The 24,290-nt window shown below is 34.6% G+C and overlaps 4 protein-coding genes across 12 annotated transcripts; 3 read left to right on the top strand and 1 right to left on the bottom strand.

Annotated features, from left to right (window-relative positions):
* On the top strand, nucleotides 1,586–7,609 carry LOC105170182 (coatomer subunit delta). Of its 4 annotated transcripts, none has more exons than XM_011090838.2 (12): nucleotides 1,586–1,792; nucleotides 2,206–2,257; nucleotides 2,362–2,401; nucleotides 3,417–3,640; nucleotides 3,870–4,112; nucleotides 4,212–4,383; nucleotides 5,255–5,544; nucleotides 5,679–5,871; nucleotides 5,969–6,122; nucleotides 6,593–6,655; nucleotides 6,743–6,839; nucleotides 7,318–7,609. In XM_011090838.2, exons 2-12 carry the CDS (start codon nucleotides 2,255–2,257, stop codon nucleotides 7,405–7,407), a joined length of 1,569 nt encoding a protein of 522 aa, XP_011089140.1. In that variant the 5' UTR covers nucleotides 1,586–1,792; nucleotides 2,206–2,254; the 3' UTR covers nucleotides 7,408–7,609. The 4 variants fall into 4 exon arrangements, with proteins under 4 accessions (XP_011089140.1, XP_011089136.1, XP_011089134.1 ...); XM_011090834.2 differs by having other exon boundaries at nucleotides 1,587–1,694; nucleotides 5,240–5,544; XM_011090832.2 differs by having other exon boundaries at nucleotides 1,587–1,792; nucleotides 5,240–5,544.
* LOC105170181 (serine/arginine-rich SC35-like splicing factor SCL33) lies at nucleotides 11,451–16,575 on the top strand. The gene is made up of 6 exons (XM_011090831.2): nucleotides 11,451–11,595; nucleotides 12,612–12,768; nucleotides 12,939–13,016; nucleotides 13,863–14,030; nucleotides 14,566–14,706; nucleotides 16,097–16,575. The coding sequence occupies exons 2-6, from the start codon at nucleotides 12,632–12,634 to the stop codon at nucleotides 16,362–16,364; spliced, it is 792 nt and encodes a 263-aa protein (XP_011089133.1). The 5' UTR covers nucleotides 11,451–11,595; nucleotides 12,612–12,631; the 3' UTR covers nucleotides 16,365–16,575.
* Nucleotides 17,008–20,946, top strand: LOC105170178 (KRR1 small subunit processome component homolog). The gene is made up of 12 exons (XM_011090827.2): nucleotides 17,008–17,403; nucleotides 17,864–17,940; nucleotides 18,131–18,241; nucleotides 18,589–18,657; nucleotides 18,925–18,981; nucleotides 19,211–19,249; nucleotides 19,388–19,492; nucleotides 19,585–19,667; nucleotides 19,766–19,847; nucleotides 20,197–20,340; nucleotides 20,425–20,496; nucleotides 20,616–20,946. The coding sequence occupies exons 1-12, from the start codon at nucleotides 17,196–17,198 to the stop codon at nucleotides 20,733–20,735; spliced, it is 1,167 nt and encodes a 388-aa protein (XP_011089129.1). The 5' UTR covers nucleotides 17,008–17,195; the 3' UTR covers nucleotides 20,736–20,946.
* Nucleotides 21,382–24,189, bottom strand: LOC105170179 (vesicle transport protein GOT1-like). 6 transcript variants are annotated; one of them, XM_011090830.2, is made up of 8 exons: nucleotides 24,136–24,171; nucleotides 23,969–24,051; nucleotides 23,740–23,841; nucleotides 23,184–23,275; nucleotides 23,011–23,091; nucleotides 22,808–22,905; nucleotides 22,627–22,708; nucleotides 21,382–21,718 (listed from the first exon to the last, which is right to left on the bottom strand). In XM_011090830.2, exons 3-8 carry the CDS (start codon nucleotides 23,768–23,770, stop codon nucleotides 21,680–21,682), a joined length of 423 nt encoding a protein of 140 aa, XP_011089132.1. In that variant the 5' UTR covers nucleotides 23,771–23,841; nucleotides 23,969–24,051; nucleotides 24,136–24,171; the 3' UTR covers nucleotides 21,382–21,679. The 6 variants fall into 6 exon arrangements, with proteins under 6 accessions (XP_011089132.1, XP_020552289.1, XP_011089131.1 ...); XM_020696630.1 differs by having other exon boundaries at nucleotides 23,740–23,833; nucleotides 24,136–24,157; XM_011090829.2 differs by lacking the exon at nucleotides 23,969–24,051 and having other exon boundaries at nucleotides 24,052–24,189.

Genomic DNA, 24,290 nt, shown 5'->3' with positions numbered 1-24,290 from the left:
GAATTTCTCTAGATGACCATGATTCACCGCCATCGGCCAAATTTATTGTGACGATCGCCCAAATTGGTGGGGCTAAGGTAGGCGGTGCGAGGGGTTGGGGTAGGTGGCAGGCGACGGAGGGAGGGGGCGTCGGTTTCTTATTTACACCCCCAACCCCCAGCACTAATTTCATTTTCCCTTTCCCTTTTGTTTTTTAGTCTGTCGCTCTCTCTTTTCTCTCATGTCTCCTTGATTTCTAACTCTTCTCCTTCGGTGTTTTGCAGTCGTCTGCCTCTCTCTCATCTTTAATTTCTTCCTCTCTATTTATATTGCCAATCCTTTTGATGAAGAGTAGAACAGATAGAAATTGATATTGTCTTCCCTCTTCTCTCTTTGTGATATTTCTGAATAGTTAGGTTTTGATGAGAACTTGAGTGGTTTAGAGTGTAGTTGGTATGGAACCTTTGTGGTCACATCCCTTGGCGGGTTTGGTGCAATCGGTGGTGGGTTGCCGACCTTGTTGCCGTGGGCTTCCTCTTCCCACAGATCTGCTCCCTGAGCCTATTTGTATTTCAATTTTATTTACTGTTTATTCAATATGTCATTGTTTCTGTAGGAGAATTGATATTCTTGTAATTTTTTTGTTATAATTTTTGGCCTGTATTAAGGAGTTTTTGTAACCCATCATTTTATTGTAATAGTTGGTGTTAGGGTATAATTTATAGGCTCATTACTGTAGAGTAAAAACCAAACAACTATGTTTTTTTTTTTTTTTTTTATGGAATTTTAGCTTACTGTTGGTTCTATTTTCAGAATGTTTTTATGGAAAATTAAATAACACGAAGCATTAGCAAATTCGTTAGGTTTGATTAGATATATACAAATAAATGTTTCAAAGTTATAGCTTCTTTATATTGCTAACATAAATACAACGGAGGGATCGTTACTCAATAGGTATCGGCTGGCGAATTGCTTTTATTTTTTACTTCTTATTGAAACATAAATAAAAAATGAATATGTAATTTTCAGCAGACTGGACACACATTTTTCTTACATGTTTTGAGAATTATTATACTTGTTAATCGTTTTAAATTTGTGGATAATTATACTTTTGTTTCATGACGTTAGATGTAATTACGTATAAATTTTATTCGATTTGAAAAATTATATTTAATATAATCAATTTTTATCTTTATCTAATAAATAGATAAATTGTTAATTAACATTTGTCAAATTTACTGATATTATGATAGTTTGGTCAAAAAATATTTATTTGACTGAAATAAGTTAGTAATAAGTTAACGAATATAGATTTTTATTCAATAATTTAGTAATATATCATACAAATTAGATAATTTTGTACTAATAAAGAGATTGAATGCTAGATGTAATTTTTCAAATCATAAAATTTATTTACAATTACATCAACCATCGTAGAAAGATGGTATATATAATTACATGTAAAATCTAAATATTTTTAGTAAATTATTGCTAAAATAAACCATATATCAATTTAAATTTAAACAATAATAGAAAACAAATTGTTGAACCGTTTCCGAATAACTGATCAAATAGTGATGATGATGACGATGATATATATATATATAGATATATAGGTGGGTGAGAACGAGGTATGGGAGGGTAGTCTCACTCTACATTGCTGCTTACTGCTTTTTCTGTCCGTGTGAAGCGTTCAGAATCAGTTTTCTCTCGAGGTACATTGCGTATCCTTACCATTATCTCCTCTCGCGAATTATTGCAGGAAGATTCTTTCTTATCAAAGTACGTATGTAAATCGTCCACGCATGATGCAGTAAGAACTCATTTCTTCAGTGTGGTTGTTGTTATTGCTATTTGATTATCTTGTTGGATCTTTATTTTATTTTCTCGTTGATTTTCTGAGCTCCAAAGGTATGTCCGATCCGATTGGTACAAAATTCTCTTTGACGTACATTGTTTTTATTTGATCTTCTCTCATTTTGTGGTTTCTATTCATTATCCATTGCTGTATGGTGAAATATGCTAATCTGTGGAGTACTGTCACCGATGCTCAAATTAAATTGGTTTAATTCTTTACGTATTGGCTTCAGATCAAGATCATCTCATTGAGCTCATGATTACATTTTTTATTACGTTATACTTTATATTTTCCTGTGAATGCGACGTTCTGATTTTGGTGATTTGAAGTTGCTAATGCGTTTTGCTTTTTGGACCTCTTTCTCCTAGTTTTTTGTCGTGATTGATTGGTGGCTGTTGGTGGATTGAGAGGATCAAGATGGTATTTAGCTATCCTTTTTCTGGTTTTGCTTTGTCTGTCGATATCAATGTTGTTTTTACGTTTGTGTTTTTATCTAATGGATATTTTTGTTATTCACGCTAAAGGTTGTACTAGCGGCTTCCATCATTAGTAAATCTGGCAAAGGTGAGGTCCTGACCATTCAGATTACCAGGTTTTCCTTTTTTATATTTTTTAAGTAATCTGGATGTGGGTGAATGCTGCAGTTGATTGGTGAATGCTTGGCTTTTATTGCAATGAAATGTTGCCCATAGTGGAGTTTATTTAACATGGTGTTTTAGGACATCGATAGTTGAATGAGAAGATGAAAACTACATCGTGAAATGGGCTTTGGAGTATTTGCTTTTAATTAGAGGGTTGTTAAAAGCCTGAAGCTTTTGCTGTGATCTGAATATGGACATACTTGTATTTCCAGTACTTAGCTCTTAGAGTTGAGAGAGGTGGGATTCATGTGCTCAGGAATGTGAAGAAGACAGACTGCAATGTGCAGCATACTTATGAAAACAGGCATGCATATGATCACAGATAACTGAAACTTACATTGCTCATTCTAGTTGTGTTTTTCATTGTAATCTGTGCATTTCTTTTCATAGCTAATATTAGTAGAAGATTTTGACTTAAATTACATATTATTTCGATTTTAAGTTACCATTCAATGAGAAGGTTGTTGCATGAGGTACATGGTTGGCATAAGAACACATGAACAGTCTCGTAACAATCATAGATGTTGTTGATAAAGTAACTTTGGGTGTGAAGAACACTCTCTATAAATTGCTATGAAAGGATTATTTTCTAAAGTTACTGCATTTCCTCGATTATTTCTTACAATTAGAGGTTAGCAGTTGGGATTACTATTTATCTTTTTATATTTCCATTTAAGGACTCTGCTCTGGTGGAGCAACTTTTTCTTTCCTCATTGGTTTTTCTACTCCCTGTTGAATCAACCTTCCTTCCCCATGACCTTTTCTATATATTTCTATTTTTTTGTCTAGCTTTTATGATCATTGTGCTTTTGGTCTAGAGTTGATTGTAAGTATAGTTTCATCCAAACGCAATTCTCTGCACTCTGGTACTATTTTCCATGTTCTTCTATTCGGCGACATATAACATGTTTGACCATATAAATTTATGTCCACCGCAGCGCTTGTTTCAAGGCAGTTTGTCCATATGTCTCGCATACGAATTGAGGGTTACCTTGCAGCTTTCCCAAAATTGATTGGAACAGGGAAACAACACACTTATGTTGAGACGGAAAACGTCCGCTACGTTTATCAGCCAATAGAGTCTTTATATTTGCTTCTTGTTACCAATAAACAGAGCAACATACTGGAAGATTTGGAGACACTAAGGCTGCTCTCGAAACTCGTATCCTTTTTTGTATTAGACAACAAATAAAAGTTATGCTTAAAAATTCAGTTATCCTAATATTTTGAATGTGCTTTCCTTTATCATTGGTGATGTTTACTCAACTCTTGCTTCCTGCCATCTATTAAAATAAAGCAATAGGAAGAGTCTTTCTCATCAATTCAAATTCATGGAACTATTCTTGTTCCCCCAGTGAGTTTGGTATTTGTGATTCCCTAAACTTTGTTAGGTACCTGAGTACTCTTATTCCTTGGATGAAGATGGCATTGGCAGGACAGCTTTTGAGATTCTTTTTGCATTTGATGAAGTAATCTCTCTTGGGCATAAAGAAAATGTAACAGTTGCTCAGGTCAAACAGTACTGTGAGATGGAAAGTCATGAGGAGAGATTGCACAAGTTGGTCCTGCAAAGCAAGATCAATGAAACCAAGGATGTCATGAAGCGAAAGGCTAGCGAGATCGATAAAAGCAAGGTATTTGATTATTGCACGCAAAATTGCATGCTTTATGTTCCATCATCATTTGCATATCAAAATGATGTATGACTAGTTTAATGCATGAATGCTGTCTAGATTGAGAAGAACAGGGAGAGAGGAGCATTTATGGCCCTGCAGTCAATGGGCTCGGGAAGATTTGATTCTGGCTATGGAAGTGACACCAGCTTACATGGTGGTAGTGGTTCTGGAAATGGCTCAGGCCTCGGTTTAAGTAACGATGTTGATTCCTTCTCCTCTAAGTCCAAAGGTTTGTGTTTGAGAAATTTCATGCAAAAATGTAAAGCTACAAATTGTCTGTGGAGTTCTGCACATTGTTATAAAAAGTTGCATAAATTCTTCGTCAGCAAAGGATTGTTGAAAATGATATCAGAAGGTTCCTCAAATTTGAGTTGAAATTATTTTATCTTCACTTGATCTCCCCTAGGACAATATTTCATATGCATGTTATTTATGTTTACTTAAAATATCTAAATCTGCATATTTAAGTATGTTTTGCATTTTTTATATCCTTGCATCTTATTTGAGGGGCCAGGTGGCTTGGTATTTTAACGTGGAAGATACGGGCGTTAATTTGGGACTGTAATTCAACTCACATTCTGGCTTTAATGAGAGTGTTTGTTTGCTTAAAATGAAATATATTTATATGTGTTCCATCACAGTTTCATGAAAATTAAGAAAAGGAAACCACCCACAGTATGTTGTAACATCAATATTAGAGAAAGAGCATGGTATCTGTTAACAAATTGTATGGGCAAATTGGTTGATAGTTGTCATTGCTGCACTATGTGACACCATGTAGAGATGTGAAATTGTTGTAGCACCGCTTAAAGAGTACTTTTAAAACTTAACAGTTTACTGAATTATCTGCTGGAGTTAACTTTTTGGTTGGATAAATGCTTGATCCATACTTATCATGTAAACAGTTATTATCCCTCTAAAAATTATTTAAAATATTGAAATGATTGTATGTTAAGATCCCAAGGTATTAGACACAAATTTGCAACATTCTCTGCTGGTGGAAAGTGTTGAAATGCAGATGCTTAAGTGAAAAGCAATTCAGTCCTGGTTGAGAGATGTTATTTCTTTTGAATTTGTATGATTAGGTCGTTCATCTGCAGCTGCTTCAGCTCCACCAAAAGGTCTTGGTATGCAGCTGGGAAGAACACAAAAGACGAACCAATTTTTGGAATCACTCAAAGCTGAAGGTGAGGTGATAGTTGAAGATGTCAGAGCAGTTATTGGTCAGTCCAAACCAGCTGCTCCTCCACCAACTGATCCTGTCACAGTTACTATTGAGGAAAAGCTTAATGTAACTTTAAAGCGGGATGGTGGTGTTGGCAGCTTTGATGTGCAGGGTACTTTGTCGCTTCAAATAATTAATCAAGATGATGGATTTATCCAAGTTCAGGTTCTCTCTCTTTTTCTCCTTCATCACCAATCCTTATGTTCTATGCTGCTTCCAGATTTCTTCACATGCATTTTCGCTTTCCTATTCATATCCAGGACTATATCTGATGCATTTTGGTCGAATGCTTTTATCAGATTGAGACAGGCAGTAATCCAGGTCTTCTTTACAAGACACACCCCAATATCAACAAGGAAATGTTTTCCGGTGAAAACATCTTGGCTCTCAAGGATCCAAATAGGCCATTTCCCGCTGGTCAGGCTGGTGATGGTGTTAGTCTGTTGAAATGGAGGATGCAAAGTGCAGATGAGTCACTAGTGCCACTGTCAAGTGAGCTTTGTTTCTGTTGTGCCCCCAGTCTTAACAAACGAATAAGTATATAAGTTTATGGATGCTTTTTCATTGTTATACATCAACTTTTTTGCAGTTAACTGCTGGCCCTCTGTTTCTGGGAATGAAACCTATGTGAACCTGGAATATGAAGCTCCAACAATGTTTGATCTACACAATGTTGTGATTTCTATTCCTCTTCCAGCTCTTAGAGGTGCGCCAAATGTGCAACAGATAGATGGGGAGTGGAGGTAAAGGTTTATTTTAAGATTTCAAGTATTTTTCGTAATATGTAAAGTGTTATTGCCAACATGGCATAGCCAAACTTTATGGGAGGTTTCTCAGTCATCTTCTTGTTCGAGAGTGCTTTTGAATATGGCATTTGTACAATTGGAGTTTCAGTATACGTACCGTCCTGTCTGATTGTTATGTTACAATTAATTCCACGTATGTTCTTTCATTTTGGTGTTGTTTTTAACATAGGACATGAGAATCATGCGAATTTTCATGCTTATCGAGAAAAGAGTGTTGTGAACAACTTCAGTGAATAAATTTGCGTCACGGTCCGTTGATGATTGTGCTTAGTATGAGAAATGTGTGTACTCTTTTAATATGTAATCCTGGATGCTTGTCCTCTGTACAGTTGTGATTTATTTAGCTTCCTTTCTCATTCTTGCTCCAACTTGTAGCATGTTTAGTTTTTCACTAACGTGTATTGCAGGTATGATTCCAGAAGATCAATATTGGAGTGGTCTATTTTACTGATTGATGACTCAAACCGCAGGTAAGTTCATAATGGTGATATTTGATTCATCCTCAACTGTGATTTTATAACAAATTAATCTTGATTGGCTATTTGATAACTTTGCAGTGGAGCTATGGAATTTGTTATCCCCGCAGTAGACTCATCACAACTTTTCCCAATTTCTGTGCAATTTACTGCTACAAGCACTTTCAGCGATCTAAAGGTTCTTTTCGATCCTTATCTGTGTATCTATAATTTTAAAATATAATTTTTACAATGTGCTGCTAATTATGTACCCTCCAACTTCTCGATGGGAAAATGAATTAATTCACGACAACATATGTAGGACAGATGAAAGAAATTTAAACATAGATTATAACTACATGAACAGTATAAAATTTTGTTCGTCCTTACGCTGAACTGTCTGCATAAGTTTTTGACCAAATTGTTTAAAATTACTGCCCCCTTAAATTTGAAGTAAACTCAATATCCTTTATTATTCCTTTTACCACTTTTGTATCCATGACAACTTTATAACTACTATTTCTGAAATTAATTCTAAAATTCTTAGTGGAAAATGACATTTCTTATCTCCTTAATGTTGTTATCCTTGAGAAGTGAGTAACACTGGTTTATTTCCTTTGAGTGTCTCACAAATTGAATTGTGGTAAATATTTATTAATTGATTGTATTATTTGTAGGTGGTTAATATTGCACCACTAAAAGATGGTGACCCGCCCAAGTTTGCCCAAAGAACACTACTATCGACAGAAAATTACCAAGTTGTGTGATGGTCATGCTATAGTTTTGACCTTCCCAATTTTGTTCTTGGAATAAAGAGGGGCAAATTCTATTGTTTTCAATTTTAACCAGTAGTATTAAAGGGAAATTAAGGATGGTGGCTTTTGTTTGTGTTGCAGTGAACATTCATTTTCTTGCTACGATAGTTTGAATATACATCTATGGTTATTTATATCAACTTCATTGGAAATACATGCACCCTTTTCTACTGCTGGGACTTAAGTCTGCCGGCACCTTTATTTATTCCATTAACCTCTCAACAAAAGCTTTATACAACACAGATCCAGATATGCGTATTACCTTTTTCTTTACTCACAACTAGTTTCAATATTAGTTCCTCGAGAAAAAAAAAAGGTATTTTCTTTTTTATTTGAAATATATAATTTGTTGTTGAGATGGAAAATAATTGTGAGAAAATATTTTGAATTAAGATATAGAAATAAGTGATGTTTTTAACATTTCAAAATTAAATTAATGAGATAAGTATATTGAATGCATAAAAGAAGGTTGATTTTTAATTTAATTATTGAGAACATTCTATTCAAACAAAATTCTTTTGAACAAAGATGAATGCATGTATATTCAAATGTAAAAAATACATGCATGTATGATAATTTAGTTCAACTGTGTCATCAACCTGTGCAAATAATATACACTTGAAAATTCAATCAATGTTTAAAAGTTCCCTTTATTTCTTCCCCTCTTTATTATTATTCATTACTACTACATACATAGCACGATAAGGCTTGTTTACTTTATTATATTAAATAACAAGGTGACTGGATAAATTAAAATCTGATCCTTATTTGTAGGATATTTATATTTACATTCCCTCACCTATTGCTCTTTTACACAAATCACCCCTACCTTTTATAAAATAACATAAATCACCCATGTCAGCCTTTAAAAATAAAAAATGCCCTATTGATCTGGTCAAATTTTAATATGACCTGTAATTACTGAAAGGCATATGGAGTGTCAAAGTAATGTATATAGGGATGAGTAATATAATTCTGTACATTTTTTTTTATTATTTATAGTGATTTTTAATTTAAGTTTAAATTATTTTATTATTATTTTTTTTAAAAATGAATCTCTATATAAAATTACAACTTTTGATAATTGAAACATTAAATTATTTAATTAATATATTGATAAAATTAATTACTAAATTGTAAATTTAAATTAAAAATTATCACATTTTTAAATTATTTATTATTATTAAAGTTAAAAGATTATTTATCATCTATTTTAATTTATAATTAAATTTTATTAGATAATAATTCAAAATAATTTATGCAGTTTAAATCACATTAAAATTAATAAAGTAACTAACTTATTTATTTAAAAAGTATTTTAAATTAATTTTAAATTATTTTTTATTAAAAAAATTATTCCTTCCTCCCCAACTCTACCGTCATGTCCATCCTCAAATATATACATATAAATAAGTCCAATTTATATGCATTTTTATATATTTGTATTGTATAAATAAAAATAAAAATATTTTTTTAATCTTAAGAATTTAAAAAAAATTATAAAAATAGCTTTTTTAATTTAAATTATAACCTAGTAACTAATTTTTATTAATATATTAATTAAATAATTTAATATTTTAATTATTAAGAGGTCTAATTTTATATAGAGTTCAACGAACAAAAAAAAATAATAAAATAGTCACATTATTCATCCATATATTTAGTTCAAAGAATTTTGTTTTTTAATAATTTTGTATTTTAAGTTTAATTAAAAATTTGAAAAAAATATCTTTTAATTATAATAAAATAAAATACAATCAGTTAATTAAATAGTTTAACTTTTATTATATTATACATGTTAGAATAGGTGACCAAAAAGCCAATTAAATTGGTTATTTTGTAATATATTTAAACAATTTCTTTTCACTCTATATATTGAATTAAATGAAAAAAAATAAGTATTCATTTGGTCTTACTTTGTCATTCTTACTCATGTAATTTTTATACATTGCAACAAAGTCCACATATCACTAATTAACTAATAAAGTTAGGTTGCGCATTTGGTGACAACTATTAAACCAATTTTCAAAGGTTGGATTTGAAATCTTTCAAGTCAAGAGCCCCAAAAATAGATATCAATGATTCTATTGAGACTTGATACTAAATATTGCGTCCATAAGATGGGTGTTGTGTTGCATAGGCCACAGATGTATGACGTCTATGCAATTTTAGTGCGTGGTTAAAAAGGTTGTCAAACCGATTGAATTGACTAGCGGGGAGTTGTCATATGGAAGCCCGTGAGGCTTGATCGGTACGACTTGAACTCTTTGACTTCGATAGTGTGAGATTTAGTTCTCGAACTTGAGGATCCACGTAGTCTCATATGTGGGGCGACTGGATCTAGGGCTTGGTAAAAAGTGACCATATTCGGATGTGGTTTATTATAAGCCTTGTTCCAGTGCAGTCAAAACGTGTATGAAGATTGGTGTTTTTCTTTGTTGATCAAGTGGAGAAATATAATCAGAATATTAAGCATAGATGTCTATCCATAATGAGAATTGAGGACCAATTTCATGCTCTAGACTAAGACCGAAAGATAGCCGATGTTACGACTGTACCCGTATGGCACTCGATAGCCTTAAGGTTCACGCCATTTTTACCTATTCTCTAGTGCGATGTACCGTTACTAGACGGCCACCCATGGTGACGAGTGCTTTCGGATTAAGTATTAATCGAAAATGATTAATTAAATATAATTTAATTAATCTAGTGCAAATATATTTACTAATTAAATTGTATGTTGACACAAACTCAAGTCTAATTGAGGGTGAACCTACAGAATCATAGAAAAAAACCACTCAAATAAGTAGTAGAATTAATTATGAATTATTTCTAGAAGGAGTGAATTAATTTAAATAGTTTAAATTAATTAGAAAGATCAAAAGATATGATCATTTAAATGGGAGAACTCGTGTGATGGGAAATCCACTATTTACTTAATGAGATTAATTAAATTTGGATTAGATTTAATTAAGTTGATAAGATCAATTTCTTCTACATACTTATAATCTTGACAACTCTCTTCTCTATCTTTTTCTCTCTATTATTGTTCTTCTTGAACTAGTTTCAAGTTATAGTAAGATCCTATTGAGTTTGATATATTGAGTTAATAGTATAAGTAAGTCTCTTATACTACATACACGTTACATCTAGCGAAGTTTGGTGTAGACCACTTTATGGTGCAGTGTAGTTTCAATGTAGAGGATATCTCGTTGATCTTTGCGTGAGCATACGATTGAAGGAAAAAAGTTTGAAGAAAGTCTTTCAATCAGAAAGGTAAAATTTCGTAATTACATTTCCGTCACTCTATATTACAATTGTCATTTATTTTATTTCAAACTTGTTTTATGTTTGTTGAGTGCTGAATGCCCATATTAAAGGATTAGTTCCCTTTCGAATTAAATTTAAATATGCTTATTTTCATATTTTCTGTTGCATTCTTGCCAAGTCCCAGGCATACTGATTCTTCGAATACAACCTCAAAATTAATTAATGAGTAAGTACAATAACTACACAAAATAATTTTCATAATTCTTTTTATTAATTTGATTATAAAATTAAGTCATTAACTATTTTTTCTTTTAGATAAACATAAGTAATTACATTATTGATTTTTTGAATATATATTTTTTTCAAAAATATGATAAGATATATTTATTTATTTTTCTATAAAAATATTGAACTTTTGATTAAGCATATATATTTGTCAATTTTTTTTTATAAAATATGTATGAGTTGTTGGTTATATTATATTTATCGTAACATCTGCTATATATTAATTTATACTTCACTTTAATATAAATTTTTTATTTATTAAAAATAAATTAATAAATAAAATACTAAAATATATTAAAAATAATATAATTGTGAAGACATGAGAAATATTTTTATGGAAGTAAAGGGTAAAGTGTTACAATTTGCCCTAAATGTAATTTATTTTTTGTTTTTTAAATCCTAACCAAAAAAAGGTGGGTAATTTTAGATTCAACCCACGCACTGGTTGTCGACCAAGTCGCATATAAATTTCGTTTTACCCTAAGAATGCAACGGGTACTTTACTCTCTAATTTTCTTCGCCGCTCTCGCTCTCCATCTCCATCTCCCTCTCCCTGTGAGGAATTCGCGTTCCTTTTGGTTTCAGGTTAAAAGTTCTCCCCATAGATTTCATTATTCGATATAGGGTTTTCTCGGATATGTGTCCTGTTATCCTTTTGTCAGTTGTTTGGTTTGTTCGTTATTATGGTAACCCTAATCTGACATGTTGGTTATGTTTTTAGGATTTTTTGATGTCAACTTTTGGAGGTTTTTGACTATGTATCGTTCAAATTGAATGATGGGTGTTAATAGATTGTGATACCGATATACTGACTAATTCTCTCTCTCTCTCTCTGTTTTTTTTTTTCGTTTCCTTTTTGTCTTTGCTCTCTTTGTGAGGAATATTTGGTAGATTGTTTCTTGAAGGCGTTTGACGATCGTGTTAGATTCCTTCTTATGATTCGAGTATTAATTTATGATTTGTGGATAATGACGAATGAAATGATGAGTAGAAAATTTGAAAGCTGATATGATGGCTATTTATCACGATTAGCTCTAACTGATCATTCTATTACTTTCCTATTAACATTTTGTTTTCTACATTTTCTGAATATTTTTTTTGTATATTCTGCCTTTTTCTGCTAATATCTTAGACTCATTCCTTCACATTATCAGTGGAATTGAGAATACATATATCCTTTCAAGTCACAGCATATAAAAATGTATATGTTACTAATTTTTTGGATGAGGTAAATCATATTATCTATATATTTCATTGCCTTTGGATGAGATGATGAGGAGAAAAATATAGTGATTGCTGATATGATGGCAATTACTTTGTATTAGCTCTAGCTGATCATTCCCTTTGTTTGTCCCCTTTTTTGGCTGTAATATTCTTGCTGAGTCTTTTTGACATTCCTTTTACGCTGATGGTAGTTTCTCTTCTTTAACTTGTTAAAGTTGATTCATCTGTGAGAAAATTGAATCTCTTTCTTCGCATGTTTTTACCTCCATCTTTATCTTAACCTACTTATTATCTTTTTGTTCTTGCTTTTTGATATGGTCTTAGTCTGTAATTTTCATTTGTTATCTAACTGGTCTCTGAATACCTTCTTTGTCCAGGATTTGTGTAACTTGTCCAAATGAGGGGAAGGAGCTATACCCCTTCACCACCAAGAGGTTATGGAAGAAGAGGAAGAAGTCCTCCAAGAGGAGGGCGCTATGGTAGAGGAGATGCTCCTACCAGTCTCTTAGTTCGTAACCTTCGCCATGATTGTAGGTAGTTTTACTGAACTTTTCCATTGTTCCTGCTTATCTGTTTGCAGAGCAATTTTTTTTTACAGGTATCCTCTCAACCTCTGTGTACAAAGAAAAAAAGAATCGCAGAAATTAGGTAAGAAAGCAAAAGTAATCATTATAAAAACTAATGATGTAGTTTTTTGTATACAGGCCCGAAGACTTAAGGCGCCCTTTTGGCCAATTTGGCCCTATTAAGGACATCTATCTACCAAGGGATTATTACACTGGGTGAGCTTGTGTAGAATTTTGGTCTTGTCCTTGTATGTTTTAAAACTATACTTTTCTATTTTCTTTTCAAGAGCATGAATAGTTATTACACTTCAATTTGCCTAGCATTGCTGCTTTTAATTTCTTTTCAGTTTTTTATCTTGAGCTGGATTTCTTTATTAAGCGTTTCGGGATTTAGCAGTGAAGTAAGAGTTGTGAAGACTTCAATCAAGTAGTAAGAGTTCTATTGACACATTCTAATAGTAAGAGGTCTCTTGACGTCAATCAAGTAATAAGGAGTTGAAGGTGACATCAATCGAGTGATAAGGAGTGGGAGGTGATTTAATTGGAAGGATGTTTGAATCACTGTGAAGATATCAAGATTTCAAGTCTTGAAGAATTTCAAGTCATCTTAAATTATCACTTACAAGGTCAGCTGTCAAGTGCTTGTTTCTGCGGTTATCGTGCCCTTCCATATTCGTGGAATTATTTTGAGCTATTAATTGGACTAGGGGCTGTTTGGATACTTTAGAGGCTTTAAGGTGGCTGTTTCTCTTTTACTTTCCATAATTAATCTGATTCTGTATTGCGTTTGAACTTCTTTGGGAATATTTTTAGGAAAGATATACTTTCTAGAGGATTTTATATTTTTCAGAAAAAAATAGTTTTGAACTGGGTCTGGCCAGCAGTTACCGAGTGGGATTTCTTATATTTTGTCAAATGTCAATCCAGCATTTTCTGGATTTGACACCATTGAGCAGTCCTCGACCTGGTTCTTGAGCTAAGATTTATTTACTGGATTGATTATGTATAACTGCATCAACCTGACTCTCTTTCTTTACCTGTCAAACATGTTCTTTCATGCAGTGATCCACGAGGTTTTGGATTTGTCCAATACGTGGACCCAGCAGATGCTGCAGAAGCTAAATATCAGATGGATGGCCAAATTCTGCAAGGCCGGGAGCTCACTGTTGTTTTTGCTGAGGAGAACAGGAAGAAGCCAACTGAGATGAGAGCCAGAGAACGAGGAGGAAGGTATAATTCAGCATGTGCATATGAGAAGTGCTTTGAATTTTGATTAGATTTCTTTCTGAAATTTGGATGATAAAACTGTGCGTGTCCCTATTGATGTGCTGTACAAAGCCCAGTTGCTGAACCAAAACTACCCTGTCCTCTCCCCCATCCCGGAAAGGGAAACAAAAAACTAAGCCCTATTGTTCTCAAACTACCTTGGGTGAAATCCTGATCTTCTCCAAATGTACTTCATTTGAATTTGGTGAAGTACTGTAGTTGAGATACCAATACTTTGTGTAACTGATATGCCAATTGTAATTCCATAATCTTAAAATGATTTGATGATTCTTTTGATTTGATTATGGTTAGGGTAACCTAAGTACTTTAGCATGTAAACTGGTTTTATTGGCAGAAAACATAATTAGAGGTTATTAATCACCATCAAGGCACTTGACCATAAATTGTCTCTAGGTGACTGTGGTATAATGATTTGGATGTTTTGCCCCTGAAGAGAACAATTGTCCATCTATTTCTGTTTCTTTCCATCAATTTGCAGAGGCCGTGTTCATGACCGAAGGCGTTCTCCCCCACGTTATTCTCGTTCTCCTCGGTATTCTCAGTCCCCACCTCCACGCCATGGAAGGTCTCGATCTCGTAACCATGATTACTACTCTCCTCCTAAGAGAAGATACTCAAGGTATGATGTCATCTTCTCTTTTTATTTACTTCATGTTGTACTTGTGAGAACTAATCCTACTATTATTCTAGTTAGCAAAATTGAGATCAAAGCTTGTTACTTTGGGCTCATTGGGTTCACAGGATTATGCCTGATGGGAACCATTTATAATGCATTATTCTTGATAAAATCAAGGATAAATATTGCATCCTGTAAAATGAGCGATTATTTATCTCACTTCAGATGGAATACACAATTTCTACGTTAAGTAATTTTGTATGGACCAAAAATTCCTGCAATATGCACTCAAAGACAAAACATTAATCAAGTGGTCAAATGTGCTGTCCCCGTTCAACTGAATTCTACATTGAACATGGCCTCTGCTCTCTCTGGCATGGGTTGGTGAGGAGACATGACTAAAGGAATGGATGGAATATGCTAGAAAAGTGATACCCTCTTTTATCTTTTTTGGATTTTGATTTGCTGATGGATTATGTTTTACTGTTATGCAATCTTCCACTATGTTTGTTTTCATTTTCAAGTTATCTCCAGGACGAGTCAAAATATACCCAATGTTTGCCATCATTCAGAAACATCTTATCTAGGTGTTTTAAACTGTTTTAGCATAAATACATACATATATATATATACACATACATATACATAAAAATATATAAAAAAGACATGATTTGACAGTGATTTGACAATGAATAGTAATTTTTGTCTCCCAAAACACAACATTAAACATACAATACTTATTTTAAATTATCTTTAAAAACAAATCCAAACGTACATACTATCTCTAACACACTTATTTATCTTTGTTTTTATCTTTCTATCTCCACAAAATACAACAAAACACTCAGAAAACAAAACCAAACATTATGTTCATTTGTCTGCTTTAATTTATGACGATTTGTAAATTGTGTGTGAAAGTTGTAAATTTATAATCTGGCGGGGCGGGGTGAATATTTTCATGGCTGGCCTTGGGTCCCGGCAGACCTGCCCGTTTGCCATCCATACACGTGCTGTGCGATCCCACTAATCCTCTATTTCAGAATCACATCAGTCTAACCATATGGTACTAGGGATGTATTTCAATCTTAGGCATGCTTATTAACTTCGTTGTCGTCCTTTACCATCTATTTTGTCTGGTTGACCATAATTGCTTATGACTTTTTTTTTTCATGTGGCAAGCTATATAAGCGACCTTGCACAAATGTCTTTTTGAAATTCGTTTTGTGGTTGAAATCTAATTGACATCCCTCGAGGAAGGGTTGGTTCACAACAAGTATACAACTGCCTGACTTGTGACCTTTTGGGGTTTCCTCCATTGAGAGGGTGGATACAAGATTAATGTCATTTTGTTCTCCCAATGTGCACTAAATATTTTGCTACTTGTGTGTTGCAGGTCGATTTCTCCGCGCGAGAAAAGGTATAGTAGAGAAAGGTCCCTCTCCCATACTCCGTTGCGGGAACGATCTCCTGCCTATGATGGCCCAAGGAATCACAGTGGAAGTCCAGTGAGGGAACGATCACCATATGGTTCACGAAGCCGCAGCCAAAGTCCAGGTCATGACAAATCTCCTGTTAGGGGTCGGAGCCTGAGTCGCAGCAGAAGCCCTTATTCTCCGGAGTATACAAGGAAACCCGGGAGGGTGGGGTCTCCTAGCCAGTGAAGCTGTTTTGAAAGACAAAATATGTTCTTGTGTGTGTAATGACTGAACTTGAAGTTGTGGGTGATAAACTAGTTTACTCTGTAACATTCGACTTAAATGACTCCTAAACGTTAGGATTGGTTGTAGTATTTGTTAAATATGTTTGGTTCCAGAAGACATGTGGTGTGCCCATATCCTACCATTCTATTCTATGATGCTTGGTTTTAGTCGATGATGGCATTTGTTGTGAGGAAGAAAAAAAAATGTTGGTTAGTGGCCACGAAAAGTACTTCTGCCAATTTGAGTTAGAAAAAGAAAATCCAAGTTAATTTATGTGCAAATCTAATGGTGGATCAAATCACACTAATTTGTATTTTTTATTTAGACGTATGTAAGGTTCCAGGCACTGGCAGTTTAAAAAAGGATTAATTTCCAAACTCGGAACGATCAAAATAGCATGATCTCGATTGTTATTTTGAGTAATCAATAGATATTAAAGAAACAATAACATATTATATATATATATATATATATATATATAGGTTGGATAGATGTAAAAGATTTCGAGTGATCTGAACGAATTAATTGACTCGCGATCTTTTCTGGTAGCTAAGGTGAATACTTACTTGTTTTTATATTTTTTTTTTTGTTATTATTTTTACGTATCCGTGTGTGTATATATGTATATGTATGGCCGACCGTCGTCACTTTTCGATGTAATTGCTCTGTCCGCAAACAAAGCCCAGCTCGCTACTTTCTAGGGTTTCTCTGTCTCTCTCTCTCCAAGGTTTTGTAGGGTTTTGCTCTCTATGGTTTGGTATCAAGCTTAAGGGAGATCAACGACCGACAAAAATGGCAGATTCAGAGGAAACCGACAATAAAATCAACGGTGAGACAGAGGAAAAGCCCCGGACCAGACACAAAGGGAAGCACGACAAGGACAAGCCCTGGGATGACCCCAGCATCGATCACTGGAAAATCGAGGCATTCGATCCCTCATGGAACGAAAGCGGCATGCTTGAAGTCAGCTCTTTCTCCACTCTATTCCCTCAGTACAGAGGTCATTCTTTTATCTGCTCCCTTCTTCTTCCTTTTTTTTGTCTGCGCGCTGGTGTCTTGTTCTTCCTACTTATGCAAACTCTTTGAGTTATCGTGTTCGGAGTTGTGGTTATGGCATATGCTGTGCAAGGATTTTTGGGCCTCTCTTAATGCTAGTAACAGGAGTTCTGTTTCGTGTATCTGTGTTTGGCTGGGCTTTCGTGTGTGGGTTTGTGCTCTTGGTCTAATTGTTTAATTTCTCATCTTATGGGAGCAAAAGCTCTTGCGTAGGATTGGACTGCAAGATGCTCGTTTCTTGTTTTGAAGTTGGATATTTGAAAACTGAATGCATTTATAGTTTATAACTTCTATTGGAAGAGGCATCAGACCAATGCTTCTGATATGGAACTGAAAAAACTCTATTTCCTGGTGTCATTCATTGTCTTTCTGATAGTTGTTCACTACTGTTTCATTTCTTTTAGAAAAATATTTGCAAGAGTGTTGGCCTATTGTAAAAGGTGCGCTAAAAGAGCACGGAGTTGCTTGTGAACTGAATCTGGTAAGTAGTTTTACTTACATGGTTCTCTGTGTTGATGTGTTGCTTCCATTAAGGGTCTTGTAATTGTAGTCATGAAAATTGATGCTTTTGTAACCAATTTCTGTAATTAGGAGATTGGTTAGAAGAGCTACAAAAGACACTGTCACCTTCCTTGCTGACTTTTGTTCCTTTTGTGACTTTTGACCCTCAGGTTGAAGGATGCATGACTGTTTCAACTACCAGAAAGACCCGGGATCCCTATATAATAGTAAAGGCTAGAGATCTCATAAAACTTTTGTCAAGAAGTGTTCCTGCCCCTCAGGTCACATCTCTTCTAATCCTTCTTGTTCTGTGAATTAATTATTTATTAACTTCTGTTTATTAGATTTTTCCATGATTTAATACTCTCTCGTTTATTATTAGAGCATCTTGCCATATGCATCATGGAAATTGGTCTTTTTAATCGTTTATCTTCCTTTTCTTTTCTTTTTTTCTTATTCTATGGGTGATTCCAGTTATCAAGGTTGTTTTTCTTGTGTTTAGAGTATGGACTAACAATTCTTGCGGAGTCGGGAATTTTTCTTGTTTTGGTTGAATGACAAGAAATTTGACTTCATTTCTTGAAAATTCATTAATTCAAAGCACTCACGGAGCTCTGTCATCTCACAGGCAATAAAGATCCTTAATGATGAGATGCAATGTGACATCATTAAGATTGGCAACCTGGTCCGCAACAAGGTGTGTTTTGTATTGTTTAACCAATGTTGATAACTTGATATGATATTGATCATAATATGTTTCGGAATAAGGTGGGTTTTTACTTATATGCACAAATAGTATTGAAAGAATAAGGAAAACCATGTGGATTACTTCAGAATGTGTGGTGTGTCATCAAAAGGTAGGATACAAAAGCAGACAACAGATAGTTGGCTAACAAGCATTTGAATATCGGTTGACCAAGACTTTTGTTAGGACAGGTTTTGAAGATTTATTATTTGTCTGCAGGAACGCTTTGTGAAGAGAAGACAACACTTGGTTGGCCCAAATTCTTCTACTCTGAAGGTGTGCTACTTTAAGTGCTTATTTTGCTATCCACTTGGAATTAGTTGTGCATAAAAACCTGAAAATGATATAACCTAAACAAAGTCATTGATGCAGACTGCTGTTTTTGTAACTTGGTTGACTTAATTCTCTGATATGATGTAAGCAACATAGTGATATCCTGTAATTTTGTCTTTCTCTAAGTCCGAGTATACATGCCCAAAAGCTGACAATAGTTAATGAAACGCAGGCACTGGAAATCTTAACTGGCTGCTACATCTTGGTTCAGGTCAATTTCTGTGGTCTCTCTTCATTCTTTGGTTGGAGATGTATATTAAAGATACCATTTCATCAATTAAACACGAGGCTTCCTTTGTGTTAAAGTTGTAAGACACGAGTTGAGGGCTTTAGCTTTTAAAATGTATAGGGAAACACTGTCGCCGCAATGGGTTCATTTAAAGGGTTAAAACAAGTGAGGAAGGTCGTGGAAGACTGCATTCTGAATAAAATGCATCCAGTATATAACATCAAGGTGAATGGTCAGATCTCTGGCAAGTGAATATCATGTGGTAATTTGCCTGTACATTTTTCATGGATTTGTTAACCTCACTTCCTCAAAAACAGATTTTAATGATGAAGAGAGAACTTGCGAAGGATCCTACACTTGCAAATGAGAATTGGGATAGATTTCTTCCCAAATTTAAGAAGTAAGTTATTAAATTATTCTTTCCATTATGAACTATTAACTTGAAGCGTCTATTGCGGTCCTGATGGAAAATATTTTTCCTTTTATTTATGACACCAGGAAAAATGTCAAACAAAGGAAAGTTAAGACTAAAGAGAAGAAACCGTATACGCCCTTCCCTCCACCGCAGCAGCCTAGTAAAGTAAGTGTCACTTTGTATTGCTGAATGCTATTGACATTGCCTTTGTGTTACATTGCGGGAAAATGATTCCATATAAGACATTTATCTTAATCGTCAATGATTAAAATTTGTGATGCCAGTAATGTGTTCTTTTGGGTGCTGTATATTGGCTACTTTTTATTGCGGACTTGGTAGTGTCATGATATAACCATTGCTATGGATGAAATCACGAGGTGGCCAGCCATTTATAAGAATCGCTGTAAATGGGTTATATGATGTGGGGTTCTCACTTTTTTCAATTTATGTTTTTAACTATGGGGTATTCCTAGACAAACTTTATTCCCTCATTCTTGCTTTTGAATAATTTCAGATTGATATGCAACTGGAAAGTGGAGAATATTTCTTAAGTGACAAGAAGAAGCAGGCAAAGAAGTGGCAGGAGAAGCAAGAGAAACAAGCTGAGAAAACAGCTGAAAGTAAAAGGAGACGGGAAGAGGCTTTTGTTCCTCCCGAGGTTTGTCATAGGGATTCCATTTATTGCCTTGTCTATTGTGGCATTTTATTTTCATTCTCATGGCGAGTTTGGTTGGTTTTGCAGGAACTGACAAAAGATCCAAGGGCAAGTACTAATGATAAGAATGATGTGGCTCAGATTGCATTGTCTTTAAAGGTAACTGAGACCAAATTTTGAGTGAATGTGAATGTGAATTTTAGTTTGATGGTGATATTCATCTGGGGAAGTTCAAATTTAAAGGTAATTGGAACCAAACTGTGACTTTCTTCCTGCAGAGGAAAGCCAAGGAGTTCGGGAAGCGAAAATCTGCTGAAAATATTGATGCCGAAACATACATTGCAGCTTCTGAAGGGTCATCTGGTAAAACTAAATTGAAAAAGAACTCTCGTACTTGATGAATTGCTTCAAGTTTGCTCAAGATGAGAAACAGGTTGAAGTGTCGGATTGTTTTGTATCTCAAACTTCACAAATCAAACAATGCATGGAATTGATAAACTGATGCAACGATGAAAACGCCTATGATTAGAATAGTTCCCTGCCTTGTCGAAGGCTTGCAGTCAACTTTTGTCATTAGACCATTTTACTTCACAGCGGCCTACAAGGGCCCAAACCAGGGAAAAAGGAGCTTTGAACTAGTGGGAGTTTATTTTGGCGATTAGTGGCTAAAAACACATGATTCGTGTAAGCAGCTCGTAGAATAAAACATTGGAGTACCATGTTGGCATGTCCAAATCCAAGCATGCACTTCCAAGTAAAATTATACGGGCGGTTATTGAGTATTCAAGAAAAGGAAAAGGCGGAGGAACATAATTTATCTATTTCAGATGGAAAATCAGTGCAATTATCTACTCCCAGCAGTGACGGAATGTTCGTAGGGCCCTAGGTCAGGGAACAGCGAGAACCACTTTGCAGTAAAACCCAGATGCCATATCCCTAACGGATGGGAAAAGAAAATGAACATTTGCATGTTTGGAGTTGCAACATATGGTAAATACAAAACCCAAAACTGACTTGTTAAAGTTTCCTGGCACACAATGTATATGAACAGAGAAAGAATCCATAAACATTCGTATAAAGGAAAAGAATATTGCATAACAAATGGCCAGTGCTAAACTGCAAAAGCAGAGGGGGATCTTAAATATGCATCAAGAGGATTAGACTTTCCAATTTGCCAGTGGTGAGAAAGGCAATGTTGAGAATATCAACATGCATTAATCAAAAGTCTATATGACCAACTAGCAAAAACTGTCATCTGTCTACATGGACCTCGGCCGGAGTATTTTACAACACTTACAAGTGGCCTAAGGTGCCGCATCTAACATTTTTCTCGAGAAACTTACTATACAGGTACCCTTTTTCCTCGATAGCGATCAAAAACCTGCAAAAGACACAAACATGTGATGTCATACAATGAAACATGAATGTGGATGCACTCAAAGCCATAGGGGGAAGAAATATTCGGGATTCAGCAAACTACTTTTAGAGAAGTCATAGATCATCTCTAGTACACTCTGTACAATCTCAGACACGTTTTGAGTACTTCCTTAACAAATAACATATCCAGGACATAGCAATTCATCATTCAAATATTGAACCTTTGCCTTATCAGAATTTGAAACATATTTGCTAAATTATGAATTAAAGAAGAATCCACACGCCTATAAGCTCAAGAGCAAAATAGCACTGATTGCATAAAGAGCCAACATGGTAGAGAAGGTACACATGTTTAGTATATGCTCTGGCATGACCGAGGGCAATACTAGGCTTTGGCATGGTTCCAAGGTGATAGACTCGAGCAATAAAGGTGTATTTCTGAATTGTTACCAGATTTTAGGTTCTTTCAGCTTTACGTTTAGATTTTTGGAAATGAGTCAACAAGAAACTATATACCTGTTTGGCATTACATGGTGAACCAATGTACTTATAAATGCATATTGAAAATAAATGAGAGGTCGGCTTATACAGTAACATTGGATGTGATGCCGGACATTTTAAGAAGCATCACTCTCGGAGAGAAATGTTACTGGAACAAAAGAAAACATCTGAGTGACAATCAGGTTGTATCTAAATAAATCATCCTGTCAAAACTTTTAGCCTGTTACTTCATAATTTTTTTTGAACTCATTGGTCTATCGACGAATTGAACTAGTTTTAGAAATAAACACACGCCAACACGACCAACTGCAAGGCCACACACAGCATTTTGCATCTAAAGTCAAATCTAGCATCATAAATCTTCGCTCCCTGCATTCCGAACACATAACTAAGATGTCAAACCAAACATACCGATCTCACAAAAGGTTGCTGTAAAAGCCAACCAAGAATAGGAATCTTCTGCAGAAAAACAGCCAGTGTAGGCCAGAAGCCACTGCAAATGATGAACAAATAGTAAATTCCTCTATCAAAGTTCTAACATGGAGGTAACCTAAGTTGAACTAAACTGATTTTCCAATATGCATAATCAAACCTGAAGAGCACAACAAATCCATATGCCTCAATAATCATCCCTATTATGGGCCATCCAATGATGACCAAGATAAAGCCAAGACCAAATGAAACTGTCCCCTGCAACCAATATGACAAAAAAAAAAAAAGAAAATCCAAAAGTTACAATAAGAAAACATGGGAGCAGATAGCAGGGATATAATGTCTTCATCAAACAAACGAAACCTTAAAATTAGAACGTTTCATAAAGAACTGCATGGATGACTTGAGTCCGATGGTTAATGTCACCCCTGAGAAGAAGAGGATCTGTTGAGTAAAATAGGAGCACATTAGTAATACGAGAAATGAAAAGTATTCAACATGAAACAAGCGACCAGCATCTTCAACAATATACTTACATTTCCCATTGCGATTAGTCCCTTATCAAAGAAGAAAATGATCCCCAAAAATGAAAAGAAAACTCCAAAACCCGTCAAACCAAGTCCAATTTCTGTTACAACACCAAGGAAGAAACATATTATCTAAATACTCAGAAAATTTTCTATTTTATGATGATGTAGGATGCTAATTTAACTGTCTTAGTGCACTTAGGTGCAGAACAGAAAGAAATAAAGATAAAAGGAACAGAACATATAACTAAAAATATGAATTTGAGTATACAATACAAAGATACAGTTGAGACGGAAGAATGTAACAACTTATATTCGATTACTTCAAAATCTGTGATACTCAGTTATTTAGGATGTACCCAAAAATGCAATTGTGCACCTAAAAGCACGTGCCACAACAAGAAGTAACATTCACAAAGCAACTGTAGTTTACACTTTACACAAGTCGCTCAACTTCAATGAGCCCTCATACATGCATATTTGCCCGGAAACACGCTCCAAAGGAAGAAGGAAATTATGTACAATTAGATGAAGGAAAATAGCAACATAGGTGGAAGTGACTTACTTTTCCGATCGTTCATCTCGAAGGACACCATTGTTGCCGGTTAAGATTCAATAAAATATGATACGATTTGTCAGCAAAAACACGAACCAAAATCCTAAACCACTGAAAATTAAAAAGGAATACAATCAAGATAGTTGGGGGGGGGGGGTTACAAATACACACAGAAAATGATTGCAGAATCAGTCGTCCAAGTTCAGACCGAATGAACGACAAGAGATCCACAAAATACCTTGTACTAAATCTCCTAAATCTTAAGGAATCACGTCGATAAATGCATGTCCTATATGCGCACCGAAAGAGAGAAAATCAAACCTGAAATAATAGATAGAGGCGATGAGCAGAGGCAGAGAGTGATGGGTGGGTGGGGATTGGGAATGGATTTTTGAACAACAGTACCAACTTGGAAGGGAGAAGCAAATAGCAATTGTTGATGTATTATTGTAAAAGCAAACTGAAAATGGGGAGAGGACTATTTCTGTAATTGCATTCAGAATTCATCAAAGTTGGGCCTTTTGTTTGTTAATAGGCCCAACAAAACTGCCGATATCATT

This window comes from Sesamum indicum, linkage group LG9, assembly GCF_000512975.1.
Source record: "Sesamum indicum cultivar Zhongzhi No. 13 linkage group LG9, S_indicum_v1.0, whole genome shotgun sequence".
Taxonomy (NCBI): Eukaryota; Viridiplantae; Streptophyta; class Magnoliopsida; order Lamiales; family Pedaliaceae; genus Sesamum; species Sesamum indicum.
The sequence above is the reverse complement of the archived record's forward strand: the minus strand, read 5'-3'. Positions and strand labels throughout refer to the sequence as shown.

What these genes read in the sequence shown, in the direction of transcription:
- LOC105170179 (XM_011090829.2), bottom strand. Translation starts at nt 23,770, where the DNA reads ATGGTGTCCTTCGAGATGAACGATCGGAAAA. An exon ending in GGATTTGTTGTGCTCTTCAG is followed by an intron (nt 22,709 to 22,807) that starts GTTTGATTATGC and finishes CATCATTTGCAG; the next exon opens with TGGCTTCTGGCCTACACTGG. An exon ending in AGCAACCTTTTGTGAGATCG is followed by an intron (nt 21,719 to 22,626) that starts GTATGTTTGGTT and finishes TGTCTTTTGCAG; the next exon opens with GTTTTTGATCGCTATCGAGG.
- LOC105170182 (XM_011090834.2), top strand. An exon ending in CATTAGTAAATCTGGCAAAG is followed by an intron (nt 2,402 to 3,416) that starts GTGAGGTCCTGA and finishes TGTCCACCGCAG; the next exon opens with CGCTTGTTTCAAGGCAGTTT. An exon ending in ATGGATTTATCCAAGTTCAG is followed by an intron (nt 5,545 to 5,678) that starts GTTCTCTCTCTT and finishes TGCTTTTATCAG; the next exon opens with ATTGAGACAGGCAGTAATCC.
- LOC105170178 (XM_011090827.2), top strand. Translation starts at nt 17,196, where the DNA reads ATGGCAGATTCAGAGGAAACCGACAATAAAATCAACGGTGAGACAGAG. An exon ending in CAAATTCTTCTACTCTGAAG is followed by an intron (nt 18,982 to 19,210) that starts GTGTGCTACTTT and finishes AATGAAACGCAG; the next exon opens with GCACTGGAAATCTTAACTGG. An exon ending in CACCGCAGCAGCCTAGTAAA is followed by an intron (nt 19,848 to 20,196) that starts GTAAGTGTCACT and finishes GAATAATTTCAG; the next exon opens with ATTGATATGCAACTGGAAAG.
- LOC105170181 (XM_011090831.2), top strand. Translation starts at nt 12,632, where the DNA reads ATGAGGGGAAGGAGCTATACCCCTTCACCACCAAGAGGTTATGGAAGA. An exon ending in AACCTTCGCCATGATTGTAG is followed by an intron (nt 12,769 to 12,938) that starts GTAGTTTTACTG and finishes TTTTGTATACAG; the next exon opens with GCCCGAAGACTTAAGGCGCC. An exon ending in CCAAGGGATTATTACACTGG is followed by an intron (nt 13,017 to 13,862) that starts GTGAGCTTGTGT and finishes TCTTTCATGCAG; the next exon opens with TGATCCACGAGGTTTTGGAT.